This window comes from Pholis gunnellus (genome assembly GCF_910591455.1).
Source record: "Pholis gunnellus genome assembly, chromosome: 5".
In the NCBI taxonomy this organism is placed as follows: Eukaryota; Metazoa; Chordata; class Actinopteri; order Perciformes; family Pholidae; genus Pholis; species Pholis gunnellus.
The window spans coordinates 25,781,108-25,802,510 of record NC_136531.1 but is presented as its reverse complement, the minus strand read 5'-3'; the positions used below and the strand labels follow the sequence as shown (position 1 = coordinate 25,802,510).

The 21,403-nt window shown below is 42.9% G+C and overlaps 1 protein-coding gene across 1 annotated transcript in view; it reads left to right on the top strand.

Annotated features, from left to right (window-relative positions):
• LOC306696616 (sodium/potassium/calcium exchanger 3-like) overlaps positions 1-12,275 on the top strand; it is a gene marked incomplete at both ends in the record, with an annotated part of 42,291 nt that extends 30,016 nt beyond the window's left edge. The window contains 14 exons of the mRNA XM_079160277.1: positions 784-858; positions 1,744-1,828; positions 2,657-2,760; positions 4,539-4,613; positions 5,285-5,310; positions 5,425-5,478; positions 5,582-5,715; positions 6,317-6,477; positions 7,882-8,152; positions 8,253-8,419; positions 9,828-9,942; positions 10,100-10,212; positions 10,453-10,518; positions 12,123-12,275. Coding sequence (XP_079016403.1) covers positions 784-858; positions 1,744-1,828; positions 2,657-2,760; positions 4,539-4,613; positions 5,285-5,310; positions 5,425-5,478; positions 5,582-5,715; positions 6,317-6,477; positions 7,882-8,152; positions 8,253-8,419; positions 9,828-9,942; positions 10,100-10,212; positions 10,453-10,518; positions 12,123-12,275 — 1,599 coding nt within the window. The remainder of the gene's footprint in view (positions 1-783; positions 859-1,743; positions 1,829-2,656; positions 2,761-4,538; positions 4,614-5,284; positions 5,311-5,424; positions 5,479-5,581; positions 5,716-6,316; positions 6,478-7,881; positions 8,153-8,252; positions 8,420-9,827; positions 9,943-10,099; positions 10,213-10,452; positions 10,519-12,122) is intronic.
• Positions 12,276-21,403: the final 9,128 nt, after the last annotated feature.

Genomic DNA, 21,403 nt, shown 5'->3' with positions numbered 1-21,403 from the left:
ACATTGATTTGCTCCTGTGCTGGTACTCCTGTCTGTTCCTACAAACTCCATCTACTGTAGTAGAGAAGATCCTCATACAACCACACTTCAACACATTACTACTGTCCCTCTAAACACCAACACACCCATTGCTGATAGGCTCTAGCATTCAGATATATGGTTAAATGTCAAACTAAATCTTCACCTTAACGCTTCCAACGGTTGTATAAAATGAAAAAGAAAGAAATATGGCTTTATAATGTCACATGTTGTTCTTTCACTTGGTCCCATAGTGTCATTCCAGGTAACAAGTCATGTTGCTTTTTGCAGTTTATTTCAGTCGGGCAATAAGAAAAAGCCACCATCATCCTTTAGTGATGCCAGCATGTTTAGATGAGAAAACTAACTTAACTTAAAAATGTAAATAGTGTGGTCCCACAGTTCTGTTATTCACGATGTTTTTATATGTCTGATCCGTTAATGCACTGCACTGGATTAACGGATCTTTAGCTTTAGATAACTTGAGTCCCTGTCTTCGTGTTTCATGACATCAAACTTTAATGTAGCAGTTAGAGCTTCCATCCGGGGGATACAGACATTCATTCAAAGGAGACTAAAAAGCAATCGAAGACATGGGAGGTGGTAACCAGCATCACTTGTTCTAGCCCAATTACAAATATCAATGTACTTATATTGTGTACGGGTGGACTTATCATATCATATGTTTAGATGACAGCAGGCCACATGTTCATGCTCACAGATCTCTCTCTCTCTCTCTCTCTCTCTCTCTCTCTCTCTCTACAGACCATTTACATGTTCTGTGCCCTGGCCCTCGTCTGTGATGACTACTTCGTCCCCTCGCTGGACAAGTTGTGTGAGGTATGAATATGAGGTTTTAAAGTTCCTATACACTTGATTTCAAATCTTAAACATGACGTTAAATATTAAAGACTGAATAAGCCACTAAAGAGTTTGTAGTTATTATTTGATAAAGGGAAAGTAGTGATGTGTTGAAGTGTGCTGGGTTGAGATTCTTCATGGTCGGTGTTTTACTACAGCAGATGGAACAAAGCAATGTTCTGCGTCGGACGTATTGTAGACACTACAAAGAATCAAGTGTACAATATATTTAGATATAGATATATTTACAAAGCTCACAACATCTCAACTATCCCTTAAATAGATCAACAGCCCAGAACTCAGCTAATCTGACATCTGTCACAAATCATACATGCACTCTTATAACCGTTTCTTTCTCTTTTCTCCCAGGCGTTCTTCAAGTAACTGTATACTTAACTGTTGATATGTTGTGTATCTAAATGTATTCATGTGTATGTCTTCATAAACAAGGTGTTGCTGGCTCCCAGTAAAAAGCAAAGTTGAAAAAAAAAATAGAAATATTTTTTAATTGACAAATCCAGTTTCCTTCTTCCAGACTGACTCACCGTCAGGTTTTGACATTGAATGATAAAATCAAAGGTTCACAGTGTGTTGACACAGTGGGATATACGCAAGCTTCAGTAGATCAGAATGAACAGCCAAGGCTCAGGGTCAGGGTTAGAGGTCGGGGTTAGAGGTCAGGATTAGAGGTCGGGGTTAGATGTCAGGGTTAGAGGTTAGGGTTAGAGGTCAGGATTAGAGGTCGGGGTTAGAGGTCACAGGGTTAGAGGTCGGGGTTAGAGGTCAGGGTTAGCGGTTAGGCATTTCTAATGGCAGCTGTTGTTTCATGTTAAAATACAAGGTTGTTTTTTTTGTCTCTTGCAGCGTCTCCAACTCAGCGAGGACGTAGCAGGTGCTACCTTCATGGCCGCTGGCAGCTCGGCTCCTGAGCTCTTCACATCCATCATAGGTACTCACCACAGTTACCTCCTCCGTCTAAAAACGTAGAGAGCTGTGGTTGACGGTGTCGAGTTGTTTCAGTGTATTGCAAATACATATACCACCCTAATCCAGGACTTCTTTGTGAGCTCAAGCGCATGTGTTTTGAATGAGAGCTTCTCATCTAGCCAAATGCCCAGATATTAGTAATCCGTGACACGTTCAATACTTCCTTGACCTTGTAAATAGCATATATTTGACTCATTTAGAACCAATTTGATGCAATTCTGCACACAGTCAGAAGCACATTGAAGATTTGACACAGCTTGCTCCACAGATGCTGCATTTGCATAAAGGATGGTATCATCTGCATAAAAATGTGCTTTGCTGTTGTCTACTGATGCACATATCACAAATATATACAAGCAACAATGGGCCTGAAATTACACCTTGTGGCAAACCATTTGTAATCTTAGAACCTCAGTCTCTACCAAATATTCCAAATATCAACCAATTTACTGCCAGTTTGTTTATTTTACATTGTTTACACTGTTGTATTTTATGAAACAGTTTTTGCATGTGTGTTAGCAACAACATTGCATCAAGGGAGAGAAGAAGAGAGGGAGAGAGAGCTCCATGACCAACATGGCATTCCTACATGGGACATCTGTTTGTCAGCACTGCGCTGCAACTGGAAATGTCAAGTAGTGTACAACACATCATGTGTGCTCTCTATGGAGTCCTGATGCTGTGTGTGTGTGTGTGTGTGTGTGTGTGTGTGTGTGTGTGTGTGTGTGTGTGTGTGTGTGTGTGTGTGTGTGTGTGCGCGTGTGTCTGTGCTGGCTCATTCTGTCCTCAGGGGTGTTCATAACCAAAGGTGACGTGGGTGTTGGGACCATCGTGGGTTCAGCTGTCTTCAACATCCTCTGCATCATCGGTGTGTGTGGCTTCTTCGCAGGCCAGGTATGATGTCACCGCAGCGCTACACTGCTGCAGCTGATCCTCACACTGACCCAGTGGCATTTCACACAGAGCAACCAACAGTCTAATGTCACCTTTAAATATTCAGACACATACACACAAAGTGGGAGAAAGTACTCATGTATATGTTTCTGCAGAAGGAAGCAGGACACACACACACACACACACGCACACGCACGCACACACACACACACACGCACACGCACACTCAGTGTTGATTTATGCACACATCAGTCCATGAGCCCGACTGCACCAAAATACATCTTCAGAGGAAATCCGCTCCATGTGTAAACCCCATAATGTAGATTTTCTTCATATATTTCATGCTGTTTTCAACCTTTGCTTGTTTCATGTTTTCATGAGTGTGAGTCAGATTTGTCTTATATTTCATGTGACTTTCTCAAAGAACAAAGCTTAGGATTAAGACGTCCTGAATACTCATTGGAAACTTTTCATTTGATGATCTCTTCCTATATTCCCCTCTGTGCTCGACGGGCTTGACCAGCCACATGAACAATATCCCATCCGTCTGTCGTTTATATCTTTTTTTTTCTGCTTTGCATCCTCAACACTGTGTGTTGCGCGAGATACAGAGATAACGTAATGCAGTGCAGCCTCTCTCTGATGCTATCGGACGTGCCAGGGACATGGAAATGAGCGGAGTGCAAGGATAAGCTCTCTGCTCTGAAGAGTGTACGCACTGGACCTCAAACAGTGATGCACAGTGCATTACGTAATCACAGGGAGATAATGAGAGGTGGAGCGGGGCTCGGAGGGACGGGGCCACTGCACCTCACCTGTTTGTTACCATTAGCTGGCTGATCGTAGCAGGTTCCCTGTACAAAGCAGGATTGTTCAGGGAAACAAGAGTACAAGCAAACATTTTCAAATCTCTGTTATGCTCTAAACCAGTGGTCCCCAAACTACGGCCCGCGGGCCGGATGCGGCCCGCCTCCACATTTGGTCCGGCCCCCTGAACAATACCAGAGACGCATTATGATTTTTTTTCAGTCTGCACAATTAATCGAATTTTAATCGCGATCACGATTTTGGCTGCCACGAGTAAATGAGCATGATCGTCTGCGATATTAACGTTTAAAATACGTGCTCTGCTACATATCAAATCAAACGCTTCCTGAATCAGCCAACCACCAGGGGGCGAACGAGATGAGAGCTGTCATGCGCGCACCCTGTAGAAGTAGAAGAGTAGAAGAAGAAGAAGCAGAGAGACGGGAGCTTGAAGGACGAGTACTTGGCATGTCATGTCTGTCACTACATGGTCGCGCTTTTTCAATTCCCCTGCTCTCTTTATCGCGCACGGCGGTGTTCCGCCCCGATCCGCGCGCACGATGCAACAGTCGTCCCCCCCCCCCCCCCCATAATCGGGCCCTAGGTCAAACGATATGTTCAGTGATGTGGCCCTCACAGGAAAAAGTTTGGGGACCCCTGCTCTAAACGTTGCTCCGCCTCGCAGCGGCAAACCATTCCACAGCTGGGAGTGGCTCATTGAAGATGTGACCTCTGACCCTACACTTACGTGTGAGCGCTGTGTGGGAGAGTGTTACAGCGTGAGTCACTGCGCCGTGGGCTCTGCATTGTGTCTTTGTAGGATGGTAACTTGTGATTCCTGTGTTTACATCAGCATGGTAATGATGTCACAGAGCTGCATGAACTCCAGCAAGGATAAGTGTTGCTATTAAAGTGTTTGAATTAAAGCTGCATATACTGTATATATATTATTGTCTCTTTTCTTCTTGCAGGCAGTGAAGCTCTCTCACTGGGCTCTACTCCGAGATTCTACCTTTTACACCTTTTCTATCACGGCCCTCATTGTGGTAAGAGCTTAGATACTCACATGCAACAGAACAGGATTCAGGTTGTGCTGACTGCAGAAATACTTACTATGAAGCATCAGAGGCCTGTTTATGGTTTGAATACCCAGCATGCCTTTCATCAACTGTTAATGTGGACAGAGTGTGTCTGGTTGTATAAACGTAGTCTGTGTGGAGAATCATGAGAATGAAGCTGTGTCTGGTGCTTCAGTATGCACTGTGTTCACACAAGACAAGAGACAAATCACGTCCACTCAATGAGCTCAGTGCGCACACTAAAGAAACAGCACATGGTGTCCCACAATGCAATTCACAAAGACAATCCAACAATGTCACACATATAATGACTTGGGTCATTTTGCAAAACGAAAACTTTGACATTAGATACTTCATGTATATTCTGCTGACAATACTTGGGAACTTTTACTCGAGTAAAATGTAGCTTTCTTTTTGTCAAATCTGATTGGCTCATGTGTTCCTTCATATGTCACCATGGCGATCTGTGGCAGTGAGTCACAGTGTGATCCATGTCTTCAGGATGTCACTGCTTACAAAATAAAACCCAGTGAATGTCTGTCTGAGCTCTGTATTGGTCACGTCCTCTGGTGGAGTAGATGCTTCACTGCCTCCACCTAATGTCCCTTTGTGTCCTCTTTGTCCTCTTGCCTCTTTAGTTCATCTACGATGAGAAGGTGTGCTGGTGAGTAATCACATGATCTCTCTCCCTCTCCCTGTGTGTGTGTGTGTGTGTGTGTATATATACATACATATGGTGAATGACTAAACATGTTGCTGACCTTGTGTCTGTGTGCAGGTGGGAGTCTCTTGTCCTGATTCTCATGTATGCAGTCTACATCCTCATCATGAAGTGAGTGGTCATCATCAGGAACGGCTGAGGCCTTCAGTTGACTGATTAGCTGCCTTCAGTTGTTAAACATTGTGGCCTTGTCTTCATCGTCTGTCATTGCCAGGTTCAACGGCAAGGCACATCGCTACTTTGACCGTCGAAAGGGGAGCTCTGTGAATCTGTCCAACGGGCTGACCGGCAGCACTGATCTGGAGGATAACGTCACGTGTGACGCTACTGCAGTCCTGCTCACAAAAGGTAGCCCCATCTGCTCTGCTTTACACAGGACTCTGTAGGTCTGACACTTACATAAATAGAAAGGCATCTTTTTGTGTTCAGCTCCGGGATAAGACAGTAAGGATGACTTGGTGGACTACGGTCTGTCTGCCTGTCCTAGGATGATTGCCAGCATAGATCCTCAGCGTGCTGCCGAGCCAGTGTCACTCCTAAACTAACTCTGAGTCTCGCTCTGAGAGTGTGTAAATGAGTCAGTATTCACTTCAAAATGACCACCTGCCCCCGAGGAACCACGAGGATTCACCTGCATGTGGTTCTGCTAACCGTGCAGACGGATGTGTCTGCCTGTAAATCCTCCTCGTGATTCCCTACCAGAGATGCCTTTGGCTATGCCCTGGTTTTATTTAGAAGTACACAGGCCCACCCACTAATACGTTTAGAGAAGACCGTGCAAAAAAATCTTTTTCTTTCTTTTAATAATAAGACAATATATTTTTTTGAATTGCTCTCTCATTCATTTTTTGGCTGATGTCTAATTGTGCTGGATTAAGAAGTAACCAATCAGCTCTGCAGTCAGCTCATGTTGTGTGTGTGTATGTGTGTGTGTGTTATTTCTCTCCAGCTAACTTCCACTGTAAGCCGTCTGTGCTGATGGTGGACGAGCTGCTGTCTGCGTACCCCCACCAGCTGTCCTTCTCTGAGGCCGGCATGAGGATCATGATCACCAGTCATTTCTCCCCCAGAACCCGCCTCACCATGGCCTCTCGCATGCTCATCAACGAGGTACGTGTCCACCACACCACACTCTGGGAAGAGTTGACACAAGCTGATTGGTCAACGGACGTTACTTTGAAAGAGTCCCGGAGTCTAAATATTCCTGTCTGGGTTCAACAGGAGAGGGAGTGGAACTAATTCTGATTTCCTCTCAGACACCTGTCTGCAGCAGACTACAGTCTGGATGTTAATCCAAACCAAACTGACTGAACGAGGAGAAAAGAATATCAACTTCTGCTCCAGACAAATAGAAGAGGCTTCTCTTCTGATTTCTAGGATATAAATAAATAAAAACAAACTTGAGTCGTTAACTGGGACTCACACAATAGCATTCATGCTACACTACAGCAATGCAACATGTCTTAATGGACGTTTTGTGGTCCTAGCTTAAAGGGACAGCTCAACCTAAATCAAAAAGACACATTGGTGCTCTTACCTGTAGTGCTTTGAATCAGTGTAGTGCAGTGTAGAGACAGAGCCACATGTTGTACTGTAATGGCGTCCTCCTCGGCTGAGCTGTAGCATTAGCTAGCTCGGTGGCACCAGGTGAGCTAGCAGCATCGAGTGTCCTTCTGCACGTTGATACAGTTAGCTCTGTTGTAGTTCAACAGAAAGGAAATAGTTCTACATCTAACAACAAGGTCTGTGGATTATGTTGAGTAACCGGGTCACAGTTTCATGTTGAGTTTTTTCAAATGTTAAGGTGCTATAGAAATAACGTCTATTCACCATGTAGCACAGGCTGAGTGCAATCTAGAAGCATCACAGTGGAGAGCAGCAGACATGCCTATATCTCCAACACTGAGCTACTATCTACACTGGCTCCCTGTTCATTTTAGAATTGATTTTCAGATTTTACTGATCACTTTTAAAGCACGGATGGGTCTGGCCCCAACATACAGTATATAGAGGAAATGTTGACCCCCTGTGAGCCAGCTAGCAGCCTCAGACCCTCGGGCGGGGCCCTTCTGTCTGTGGCCGTGCCTTTGCCATCAGGACTCCTCGGCTTTGGAACGAGCTGCCTGAGGAGATCTGAGAATCAGTAATCTCTTTTAAATCACTTCTTAAAACACATTTTTACAGACTGGCTTTTATGTGATGTCGTCGGTTTATTGTTTTATTTTTATTTGTTGATTTTATTAAATTATTTTATTTTATTCATTTCTTAGTTTATTTTTATGGTATGGACTGTTTTATCCGGTTTAACTCTTACCTTCGTTGTCGTGCTTTGTTGGGCCTCACTGTGTTGTTTTATTGCCTCACTTTTGCTGCTTTGTCTGTCAAAGCACTTTGTAAACTGTTTTTAAAGGTGCCATATGAATAAAGATATAATTATTATCATTATTATCTATAGTGATTCATAGCACTGTCCCTCTAATGCTGTCTGTACTGATATTCTATAATCACTCCCAGAGACAAAGACTGATCAACACCACTGAGACTCGAGTCAACCGCATCACTAACGGCGACCCTGACTCCGCCGCCAGGGCTCAGGGGAGGCGGGGCTTAGAGAACGGGATGGGCGGAGCTGAGCAGGGTCTGAACGGGAGGTATAGACTTCAGCGGCTGGAGTCTGGGAACGAGACGGAGAATGAAAATGAGGATAATGAGAACAACGAGAACGACGAGGATGGAGAGGGAGAGGGTGACGATAACGGCCCCCTGGTGCCTTTCAAAGTTCCAGGTACAGCACAGAGCACATTTTGAAATGAAATGATCCCTGACAATAAGTGTTGGTGTATAGAGCTGAGGCCATCACCATGTCTTTGTCCCCGTCCCTCTAGCCGGGGCCTGTAACAAGCTGAAGTGGCTTACAATGTGGCCGCTGTCCCTGCTTCTGTTCCTCACCGTGCCCAACTGTGCCAAGCGGCGCTGGGAGAGATGGTTCATGGTCTCCTTCTTCACCGCCACCCTCTGGATCGCTGGCCTCTCTTACATCATGGTCTGGATGGTCAGTCCAGTCCGTCCAGAGGCCTCATTACAGAAACATAAGTCTGAACTCTCATCTCACTGTAGGATGACATGTAGGAGTATTGGTATGTTTCCCAACTGCATTTAGGAAACAATCCCATCTAATCTCAGGATAGGAACGTATCTTTTACAGGACTGTCCTCACTTCAAGATTTCCCAAATTAGGATGGCATAGAGCCTGTCCTAAGACATAAATATGAAACATTAATTAATCCTCCACAGACTCGATCGGTGCCTCAGAATGCTCGCAGCTAAAATTGATCGGCCAATGATAGCAAGCTAGCTAGCCGGAGACAAGTGAGAGATGCATTCTGTGCATCCTAAACATAGATCCAGACAGGACAGGACAGGACAGGGCCGACTGAAGAATCAGACCCACAGTGTAGTAAGGTCTCTTGAGTTAGGATGAGACAGGAGCTCTGAGCCGGGATGGGACACAGACATGACTTTAGGAATTGCCTCTGTAGAATTTTCAGTGTGCAGTTTCTGTCATGAGACCTCTGATCTTAATTGCTAGAATTGACTCCATCAAACGGGGAGGTACTATGATTTTATTGTTAGTTTGAGGACTGCACAAAAAGGATTTGATCTTTCAATCTTTGATTTCTTGAGTGAAATGACTCAATAGTCACATCAGAAAGGTGTTCGGCCACATGCAGAGGACTGAAATCTGTCTCAGGGCTTCAACTAGCTGCTCATACAGGATCAACAGATGAGATAGAGAATGAAAGCATATTATTGGTCAGTATACAGCCTCAGAGTGCCTCTTTCAGTAATGTAGTGACAGCTGCTCATTTAGTAGCTCTTGTTACTGGAATAATCATTTTATTATTATATAATCATTTTCATATTTCCTCTTAAAATGTGAGATATAAATAGAAGCACGACATTCTAAATTGAATGGCAACATCATGTACAAAGTCAATACTGTTGTATTCCTTTAAGATATGGAAGAAGGGTTTTGTGCTATAAATATGAATAAGTATGGGGAGTTGTTCTTCATACAGTCCCTCAGTGAGACTGGTGTTGTTCTTAGTCCTTTAATGAACATCTTTAAAAGATGCTCTTTCTATGAAGCAGAGAGAGCAGATCTATACTCAGAGTGTCTCCATGGTGACAGAGGAGACGTAGTAATCGTGAGCAGGAGGATTGTTCCTCGTTCACTAACTCTAGTTACTCTACTGTGATTGAATTCCAGGTGTTTCAGTTGTGATCTGGATTTGATTCGTCTGAGTAGTTTGATTAGTAAGCCAGAGAGTTTCCCCTAACGCAGAATGATGCTGTGAGGAACCTCTGAGTGCTGACACTGCTCTGTGGAGACAGGTCTGCTGTGTGAGATGATCGTTGCACTGCTGAGCCACATATGAGGAGTACATGTCTGCTTTCAGGTGACTGTGATCGGCTTCACTCTGGGCATTCCAGACGTCATCATGGGCATCACCTTCCTAGCAGCAGGCACCAGCGTCCCAGACTGCATGGCTAGTGTTATAGTCGCACGGCAAGGTACACACACACACGCACACACACACACACAGACACAGGAAGTTGAAATCAATCCCTGTTTGGAGCCAAACAAAGCTGATGCTGTTGGGAGGAGGAGAGGCGTTGTTCTTCTTGACGTATACTTCAGACCTTGACAGTGTTGCTCTCCTTGCCTCAGGTCTGGGAGACATGGCCATCTCCAACTCCATAGGCAGTAATGTGTTTGACATCCTGGTGGGCCTGGGTCTGCCCTGGACTCTACAAACACTCTGCATCGACTACGGCTCCAACGTGAGTGCCGCTCCGCTCAGCAGAGCTGTGTGCATGAAGGACGGGGACAATAGTCTGTAATATTCAGTGCAATGAGGGAGTTGTACTCCAACACACCCACACAATATTCATGGGGGCACTGCACTGTTTAGCAGCTCACACTGAGGACACATTATGTGTTAATTAGCCTGCTGATTGCACTTCACACGAGAAAAGACATTTGGACGAGGTGTAATGGAATGTGTGTTTGGACCTCCTCAGATCCATCTCAACAGCAAAGGACTCATATTCTCGGTTGGACTCCTGCTAGCCTCGGTATTCGTCACAGTGAGTAACACTTTTACAGATTTGTAACAGCAGCCTTCTGTTTTTGTTACTTACCCTTTGAGAGGCTACAGCCAAGCTGCTGCTCCGGTGGTCCTGCTCATTTGTGAATACATAGTGATTTATTCATGCACACTAAGGACATTAATTGAAAGCACATGAGTCATTTTCAAATGTCTATTAACAGTGTCATTAATAGGTTGATATGTAAACCAAAACAGGCATTACATCATGATTCATTGGGAGAAACCAAGCGATTCTATGTCAAATCAGACATTCGCCTCCCCCATAGAGTCAGAATGGAGTCGAGATCACTACACATGAAGTCACTCGACATGTTGAGATAGGACTTCTAGAAACGTCTACATATCTGTCAACTGTGAGAGATGATAAACAAATAAAAGAGGCGTGACACACTTCTGGAATAATCTCAACCATGGTAGGACTCGTCATATTTGACTGACGTCTCTTTAAAATGACGAGGCAACGATGTCTCATTTGTTAAATGCCTGTTGCCTTGATTCCTCGCTTCTCTTCCGCACCTCCTTTGCTCGCATCTCAGGTGGGCGGAACTAAGACGCAAGGAGAGGAGGCAAGGAAAGGAATCGAGGATGTACAAACTGGGAAATGAGAAAGGCCTACAGTCTCAGACCACCCGACCAAAACCAGGAGAGCTCGTGAGAAAGTCAGACAGCAAACCTCTGGTTATCGCCTCATTAGCAGCCTTTTGTCTCCTGCACCCTAAACTCCAGACTCCGGGGCAGACATGTGTTAACACAGGGTTTCTGTTTAGATAAGACAATAGTGTAGGCTTTTATTCATGTTCTTGTTTCACTTAGTTCTAAATAAAATGAGCTCAGTACTTTTCATTTGTCAAGTATCTAGTTCACACAGGAGAATAGAAAAAACAGTAGCAGAAAACATGCTGCACTGTGAAACAAATGGTTATGGACATATGAAATGACCTTTACATCATATATGATCCAGCCCACAATTCTGATGGATCGGACCATTTGGAACCAGATGTGGATTCCCATCATTAGTGGGGTGATGATGGTCACTTCCTCTCTGCAGGGGGATGCTTTAGGGGAGGTGGGGCCTATTAAGTGCTGGAGACAAAGAGCTCCGAAGGAGGACAAAGAGTGTGTCATGTGTTAAACCATCTGTTCTCCGTCTCTCCTCCGTCTCTCCTTCCTGTCTGTCCCTCCTGTCTGTCCCTCCTGTCTGTCCTTCCTGTCTGTCCCTCCTGTCTGTCCTTCCTGTCTGTCCCTCCTGTCTGTCCTTCCTGTCTGTCCCTCCTGTCTGTCCTTCCTGTCTGTCCTTCCTGTCTGTCCCTCCTGTCTGTCCTTCCTGTCTGTCCCTCCTGTCTGTCCTTCCTGTCTGTCCCTCCTGTCTGTCCTTCCTGTCTGTCCCTCCTGTCTGTCCTTCCTGTCTGTCCCTCCTGTCTGTCCTTCCTGTCTGTCCCTCCTGTCTGTCCTTCCTGTCTGTCCCTCCTGTCTGTCCCTCCTGTCTGTCCCTCCTGTCTGTCCTTCCTGTCTGTCCTTCCTGTCTGTCCCTCCTGTCTGTCCTTCCTGTCTGTCCCTCCTGTCTGTCCCTCCTGTCTGCAGGTTCTCGGCGTCCATCTGAACAAATGGACTCTGGACTGGCGACTGGGCTTGGCCTGCCTTGTCCTGTACGCAATCTTTCTGTGCTTCTCCATCCTCATCGAGTTCAACGTCTTCATCTTCGTCAACCTCCCTATGTGCCGAGACATCCACTGACCTCCCGTCCTGCCCCTCTCCTGCGTCTTCTTCTTGTCCCTCCGGTTGATGGAGGAAACCTCACCTGGCTTCCAGTTTCTCTGCGCCTTGAAAACATGTCCTACCTTTAAATAAATTTAAATAGAGCTCCGTATGATTTATCTTTGGTGCAATACACCAGAATTGTAGTTAGTTTGTTGGGAGGCGTGAAGAGAGTCCCAGCAGCAGAGATGGCTTCCAACCGTCTCATGAACCCAAAGGTTGTCTGGACTGAGCTTCACCGTAAGACGCTGCTACTGAGGAAGAGAGAGAAATCCTGCGCTAACAGACATTTTTAGCTGGATTCTTTGTTACTCTTTGTAAAAGTTTGGATATAAATACACCATTTAGGTATTTTGAATGAAAAATTCTCTGTGTATATATGTATATAATATATATATAATATTAGCTGATACATGGGATTATCTTATGCACCACTGCATCAGGCTTGCCGAGCCCAGTGATCCGGTGACATTATTATATATTCTACTGTAGTGATCCGGTCCAGATGTCTCCCATGCTCAGCACCAGCTACACAGCATGCCGTACTAACAAGTCAACTGTAGCTTTGCACTGACAGACAGAGTCTAGATGTTTAACTCACTGTTCACATAAGACACATTCTTCTCAAGTTTAATAATACTGAATAAAAGACACATAGCGAAGGGATCTGAAACTGACATCCAGCACTGTCACTTTAGAAATATTATTCCATCATTGCAAAGCGTCTGCAGGTACTCTCAACATAGAACTACTGAATTTAAAGTTCCCTCTAGACAGTAGATGTCATGTCCATAATAAAGAATCCGTTTTGAGTGTAATAATTGTTACTTCTTAAAGCCAAAAGTATTTTTTAGAATAGAAGTAAAAATCTTAGATTTGGACTTAAGTGTGTGTGTGTGTGTGTGTGTGTGTGTGTGTGTGTGTGTGTGTGTGTGTGTGTCACAGTCTCGAGGGGGAGCCAAGACACGACTGTTACTGGGGAGACATAATCATGATTTATTTATGAATTAATTTATTCAAAGATCATGTCTAACCACCAGTTTCAGCCCTTTGGACGGGCACGGTGTATTTACTGGAACGTACAATGTACTCTACCTTAATATATAATCCAAGTACTGGAAACTGACTTGATGTTGTTGATATTTAAGATTAGTACTTTGTAATTTATAAGTTTTGTATAGTTTGGAAAGATGTTGCAACATTTGTATATTAGTATAAACACATTGTGTGGGCGGGGGGCGGTCTGATTCGGTGAGACGCACTAGGAATGCCATGTTTATCACGGTGCGTTGAACTAGTGATGAAGAGTGGTGGATAGGGAGGCTGATACTGAACTGTCACTAAATGGTTTCTGAAACAGTAGTCGTTGTGTGGACGATGTCGGGGGGGAGGGGGATTTCTTAAACACAGTGCTTTAACTCTTGTGCCATCTCGTCTATTTGAGGCTTGAACACCTCCTGCTTTTGTCTTTGAGCCAAAAATAACACCACCTTTCAGCATGTGTTCAAACTAAATGTGGAAGTTATGTATTTTCATTTTTACCTTGAAGGAATCTTATTAAGAATTCTCATATCAAATAGAGTTGCTGCTTAATTAAAAGCCTCCTCTGTAGGTGTTGATGGCCACTAGAGAGCGCTGCTGTGCTGTGTGGCTCATTTACACACTGGTAGAAGGAGGTGTGGGAATATTTCCAGGTAGGCTACGTAGAGATACATACCGGTCGGTTTGCATGCCTCTTTCATAATTAAGATTATTTTGTGTGTAGTTTTAATGCATTTCCAAGATCAACTTCCTGCTATTAGAAACACAGATGTTGGAATAACTGAGCAGTCATATTTGAGATCTATACTGTAGTTAGAATGTTCAGCTAATCAGTGTCGTTTTACGCTCATGTCTTTTGAATTGTTTGTAAATCCTCATTCTTTTGTTGATGAGGACTTCTGGGCAGAGATGAAGATGTTGGCCTTGTTCCCAGTGGTCTTCTTGCAATAAACTGATTCACATACACAAATCACTGCCCCGTGTCTTCATGGGCTCGTCACTGGACTGATGATTATTCCTTATTTTCACAGCAAGTTGTAAATAGCAACAAAGCGAGACACATACAGTATCCTCAGCAAATGTACCTTTTAATACACCTGAAATCAATGCACTTCTTATTTCTTTACACTAAAAAGGTAAAAATTATCATTTTTTAAAGCATATTTTGCCTCATATTCTGACAATCACAGTGTGTTTGTTGTTGGTGGAGATAACGGACACCGTGAACGGAATGAGAGGAGGTCTCGGTGTTGACCTTATGTCAAAGAGACATCTAGTGAAATGAGCGTGCTAACCAGCTAGCCCCGGCCCGTCCTGTCTTGTAGTACCACTTGTACCTCTAGAGGCGACAGTGAGTCACTGTAGCGTCCAGTCTGTCCTCAGTCCGACATGAGAGGATGAAGGAGTAGCTGCCTTAAAGACTTGTTAACGTTAAAGGTACAGGGTCTGTGTCCGTTTTGATAGTTTGTTTATTGGATTAAATCCAAAGTCGCAAAACGAGAAAACCGGTCCGTGCACGAGGTATAATTCATTTCCATTGTTCATGCTGTATACTGAACAAGGTCAGTTTAGGGGTGTTACCGAATCTCTTTGGTCTACTTGTGTTGATGCACATGTATTCTGCTACGTGAGTTTGCTGTTCGTTAGCCGATGCTGCATAAACACGGTCAATGCTTTGTCTGTTATTGTCGCATTGAATGAACATGTGCAATGCAACACTGCGCACAAAAGCGTCAGCTTGTTCCATTATCCACCTTTAATAATGACAATTTGTGACAGCTGGCCTTCAAAGTAAAAGTTGCTTGTTTTCAAACGTGTCGGCTCCAGAGATCAATTTATGGAGAGCTAAATTAAATAAATAAACTAATATTCTAAACAACGAACATAATATATAATTTATAATATTGAACGTGAATAAACTGCAAATGGGCGCGAACATTGAATTATTTGTATGTAATGATTAATTATATTTACAATTTATTTATTTAAATAAAGTCTTCTTAAACTATTTGGGGAGTCTCCATTGTATCTCTACATCTAATTGGTTACAATTCTCGTCTTTGGATGAACCGGATATCACTCTGACACAGACGCCAGGTCTGTTAGAGGTGGTTTTCAATCCGCCACAAACACGACTCCACTACATCTCAGGATGTTCTACATTTGTCTGACAGGTTTTGTAAACTTTTCAGACTGTAGAAGCTGATGAAATACAAATTACGTCAATAGCGTTTTGAAATACAATAATTTAAAATGTGTTTCTCTTGTGAATGGAGTCAAGTTGCTCAGATTGGTTTAAATTCACTCCATTATTCATATTACAGACAATGTGTGTTTGGTAGTCAAACCAAAATAGTGTTTTTTTAAGCCGACTATTTATAGACGTTAATTAAACGTTCACGTTTAGACCAGATTTCAACAGGATTTGCAATACTGGCTTTCATCTGATAAATGTGGATGTGGTTTCTTAGTAAGCCTCTAAAATGATGATATATTATTATTAGCACAATGTAGAGGACAAAACATTTTAGTATTGCAAATCCCATTGAAATCTGATCTAATCGTGAATCAACGTCTCTAAATAAATAGTTGGCGAAAAAACGTTCACTTTTGAACCAATTCTGAACGTCTTTTCAACGGTGGGCGTAGACGTCTTTTAAACGTCTTTTCAATGGAAAAATCCTCGCTGGGATTAGTTAAACAAAGGAAAACGCATACCCGCAGAAGACAATATAACACACATAAATTGCCTTCTGGTCTCTCGCTCTGCACAGCTGCTCCTAAACTTGCAAAATAACAAAATTTACACAAGGGAATGATTGCCGAAATCTCTGATTCACTACGTCTTAATTATATGACAGGGCGGCCTGACGTAAACACAAATGGGGCCTCAAAGGCTAAATGAAATATCCACAAAAGTTATATTTTAACGGTCATAATGACACATAACAGCTGGATAACTTAATTGTTTTAGCAGTTATTTAACCCCGAGAGTGCCCCAAATGGGGTTTACACATGTTATATCAATAAACTTAATCAGAGCTTTATGTGTGTAATATAAATAACTAGCTTTGAACTTGAACTTAGTATTACACAAGCATATTAAGCTAATGAGAGACACTATGCATTAATAGCAACATGCTTTAAAACTACACATACACTCGGGCACTTAGTAGGGTGGAAAACACTGTAGAAGGTCAGAAACTGCGTCAGAGTATTCTCGCGTCTGCATGCTACAAGAAGAACAGTAACACATAACGGGAGGTGCCTGAGACACACACACACACACCCAGCGAAGAAGCAAACTGAACTTGGCGGGGCCGCGCTCTGCACAGACACTGATCAAGGCCGTAAGCCTTCTTTCAACAGTTATCTTACAATAACAAGTTATGAAAAGTCACGCGAGCCCCACCTGGGAACCAGTTAACTGCACGTGCACCTCGACAACATGCTCACACACTGAAAGATGACAGCAACCAATGGGACGTGAGCCCGTGTGGGCGGATAAGCTCAGTGCTCCAACCAGGCCGTCGCTCTGCTAAAATCGATCCCGCCTGCACCTTGACTTTGACCAATGGCTCCTTTAAGGAGAACCAACAAAACTTACTGCGCTTCCGTGTCTAAGCGCCTTTTCACGTTGCTCTCAATCGGAGAGGAACTGTTAGGACCGTGCACGTTTAACTGCTCGGCTAATATCTCTGTGATAAATAAAACTATTGCTTGAATCTAAGTAAACGCCTCGAACTCAATTCGTTAAGTTGTTTTTACACAACACACATGTAGTACAAATCACTTTTGAGAACGAATGAAATGATATTTTAAAATATTTCAAAAACGTACATGACGAAGAGATTCTGATCAAATGGACCATGTAACCTATTTTAATCACTCAAAAACATATATATACACAAAGTACTTCAAGGTACTACAAGTACTACCACAATTTCACCTATTTCTCACCAGGAGAAGGCGAGCAATGTTCTCCGTTATCGTTCCCAGCCACGACCTACGGCACTTTCACACACACACTTCATATCCAGGAGCACGAGCACAACAAACTGCATCGAACTATCGCCTCCAAATTATTCTACTTTAAACCGTTATAAAGTTACTATTGATCTGCCACAGATATCAACTCAGCCTATCATCATAAACATTGAAACGCTCCGTACCTTTTAGATGTTTCCTGGATGAAAATCGAAAAAAAATAAAATAATAATCCCATCCGCCATTTCGCCATGTCTCTCTCTTTGTGTGTGAAAAAAACAGAGTCTCTGACGAGCTTCTATGACGAATGAGTAATAATTTCAGTTTTGGCCAATGGGTTTGACCCATGGGGGCGGATCACATTTTTCGATTATTTTATTGGCTTAAAATTCTGTAAACAACTCAAAGAACCAATGACTGCACTGCCCAGACTCTGCTGAGTCTGGGCAGTGCAGGGACAAATGGGGGGCGAAGAGTGTACATATGTAGTACAAATCACTTTTGAGAACGAATGAAATTATATTTTCAAATATTTAAAAAACGTACATGATGAAGAGATTCTGATCAAATGGACCATGTAACCTATTTTAATCACTCAAAAACATATATATACACAAAGTACTTCAAGGTACTACAAGTACTGCAAAATGGATTGTTGGTTAATCCTAAACAGAGAATAAACAGAGGTAGAATAACTGACGACTGTGATCCATAAGTAAGGAAATCTGTATGTAGGCGATAGACTCAGTGAATCACAGTCTCGTTTTAAAAACAGAGAGTAGGCCAGGCCAGGGACGTGCGGTCAGGGGAGGCAGGGCCTCACCTGTCATGAAAATAAAAAACAAATAACGATAAAATAAATAATATTTCTCTACTGATATGTGCTATAAATTTCTGTATGATTTCAATAATTTTAAGCATTTCTATTGTCAAAATCGCTGAATTTGCGCATGTCCTGTTCAAAGAGGAGACACGCGAGGTGAGGCAGCGACGAGCTGTGCCTCATCTCAGATTGCTCAATCGCTCACAAACTGGGTATAGCGCGTGCCTTTTGCTTTCTCATTGTTTGTCACCACTGTAATATTTGTTGGCACTTGTATTATATGCAGTGGCGGATGGTCAATAGAGGGCCATGGGGCCTGGCCCCACCTTGAGCCCCGAAAACAAAAGAGAAAAAAAAAACTTGCGCTTTTATTTTGAAGCGGATTTTGTATGCAGCCTGTCTGCTCTTCATCTCCGCTTGTGTGCATGAACGCCTACCTAGTGGGGCCAAACGCATTCGGCCCCACCGAGGCGGGTCTATGAAGCAGTTTAGCCAATCGCTGATTAAAGATATAAATGAGTGACATACAATTTAGCCAATCAGCGTCCTCAAATAGATTCAGAGTGTCAGGAGAAGTATCAACAGGCGAGTGTGAGCGCCAGTGTGAGCACTACTCCTGCAAGACCGCACTACTCCTCCAAGACCCGTTTGAGAGGAGAAGTTTGGCGGAGAAACTTCAGGTCACAATCAGACAGCAGACTAGCGGGAAAGGGAAGCAGTACATGCAAAGCTTCTCTACTAGCTGTTGGAGGCATCAACATTTAATTGAGATGGTAAATTAACAGTGAAAACTCATCATAGCTTATATCTACAGTGGGGAAAAAAAGTATTTAGTCAGCCACCAATTGTGCAAGTTCTCCCACTTAAAAAGACGAGAGAGGCCTGTAATTTTCATCATAGGTATACCTCAACTATGAGAGACAAAATGAGAAAAAAAAATAGATCATGTATTTCACGTATGTGTAGAACATATTCAGCATTGCTGATCTGACATTAAACCGCAGTGAAGAAGCACAGAGGGGAGCAAACAGTACCTCTGCCTCAATAAAACGTGAAACAATGCACACCATTACAAAGGCAGAGTTTGACTTTAAATATGCCAATTTAATCAAATGTAACACTTAATAAAAACATTTACATATGAAGGGACAAAAAAGAACATAATGAAAACCTGAATAAACTAATACATTGCAAATAAGAATACGAATAAAGGAACATGAACAGCAGTGAACAGTATCTATGCAGTGTCAATGTTGATAACCTGGTTCCCCTTCAACTTGATCTTTACTCTAAGTGGGGGATCGATTAGCAAGTCCTCCATTGGGGTCCACAGAGCCTCTGCGATGTTTACGGTACGGCCGTCATCAAGCAGGAGGCTCAGGGTCCCTGGCTCACCCTCAACGTCCATCACCCCGAACGCTCCCACCACGTCCTCTGAGCTGACCTCCTGTCGAGAGAAACGTAGACATCACGTTCCCTTCTGTTAAATATTCTCCCTGTCACTCAAACATCAATCGTAGCTACTCCTTAACATTTTTTTTTTTTTAAATCCAAATATACTGTAGGCGTTGCTTATTAATTTTGAATGTCATCCTTTGTTTATATTTGTGTTATTAATGTCACTTCAAATATATTTTATGTACATAGTATACATTCACAACATCACTTCAGTAGACTTTGCTGTGTGTATTTTGAAGATGTGATTGTGTAAAAAAAATGTGTCTAAAAAATGAATGTCAATAACATTTTAAAAATGTAATAATAAATACAACAGCAACAACCAAGTAGGTCTACCTCGATTTTGGTGAACTGGGTGGACTGCAGCTGCATCCCGTAGTCCGTCTGTGTCCGTTTTAGGTGGGACACTTTGAGCCGTGCCCCAATCTGCAGCTTCTTCTCCACCGAAGCTTCCCTCCAAAGACACAGCGACAACTGTGTATCCCCCTGTTGAAGGTCTTGTGAAATAATATTTTAATTTGTAATTTGTAATTCTCTCTATATATATATATATATATTCTCTATATCTATATAAGTGGATTGCCTACCTGCTGCAGTTTGATATTACGCATGGGGAATGCATCTTTTGCCTTCGTAATTTTTTTCAGTGTGGACAGCTGAAAAAGATGGAATTGTGAGTTAATTCACATTTTATACAAACTCTTACACTTTTTTCCTTATATATACACCACCATAGGCTTAAACTGAACTTACTTCGATTACATCCCCCTCCACGGTCACTAGGCCCTTTGCCTCACTGCAGCTACTGAGTGGGGTCAGCGCAGAGATGGGACGTATCAAGGCCTCCGCCTGCTACGTCAGCGCCTCTGCCATATGTATTGGCGCGCTTCTGAAGAACATGGTCTCTCTACTTATATTAATAAGATATGGCGGCGACTGCCCTCTTAAGGAGAGTCCCTTTACCATGTAACTTCTACCCTCCTGAAATTTGGAAGAAAACTCCTCGTAGATTGTTACTTTGGCCACCGACTTTCCGTCTGAAACGGCGGCCAGCACATTGTGCTTTGTGGATGCTGGTCTCGCACCAGATGCATCGAACTCCCAGGCCACCACCCTGGGCTGCTCCACCACCATCACGATGCAAAGGTGGATTGGTGGTGGCCTGAAATATGGCGTGGGAGGCTTTGTCCATATAAGACTGTGTAACGCCATTCTGAAATAATAGAATAAACACGAAGTAGGATAAGTTAGGGAGTAGGCCAGTACACATTTTTTATCTGTAATGTTTCTTTTATTTCACAGTGTGTTGCCTCTTTAGCAAATTATTATTAGAAATGAGAGTATTTCGTATTAAAGAGTGCGTACAGTTTACCTACAAGAGATAGATGCCCGCTATTTGGAAATAACGATAGCTAGCAATGTTTAAAAAATGTTAGCAATTTCATTTCATTAAGAATATATCTATATATAAAAACCTGGACTCAATTCATGTCAGGTATTCTTAATATCATTCAAATTAGTATCACATTTGAGAGGAAAAACACTTATCTCTCTCTCAAGTTCTCAGGCAGGACTGACGACTTCAGCAAAAATCAGTCACTGATAATGTCGGAAATCTTCTGAGCCTCAGTAAATTCGTGTCATCGCACCGCTTTAGACATAACAACCAGGGAATTAATACTTTTTATTGGAGAGAAATACACAATACAGACAGTGATTGGCGAACAAACAAAAACAAAAACACATCAAGGTCCAAAGCGGTGAGATGAGAAGCGCTCAATGAGCGCACAGCTGTTCT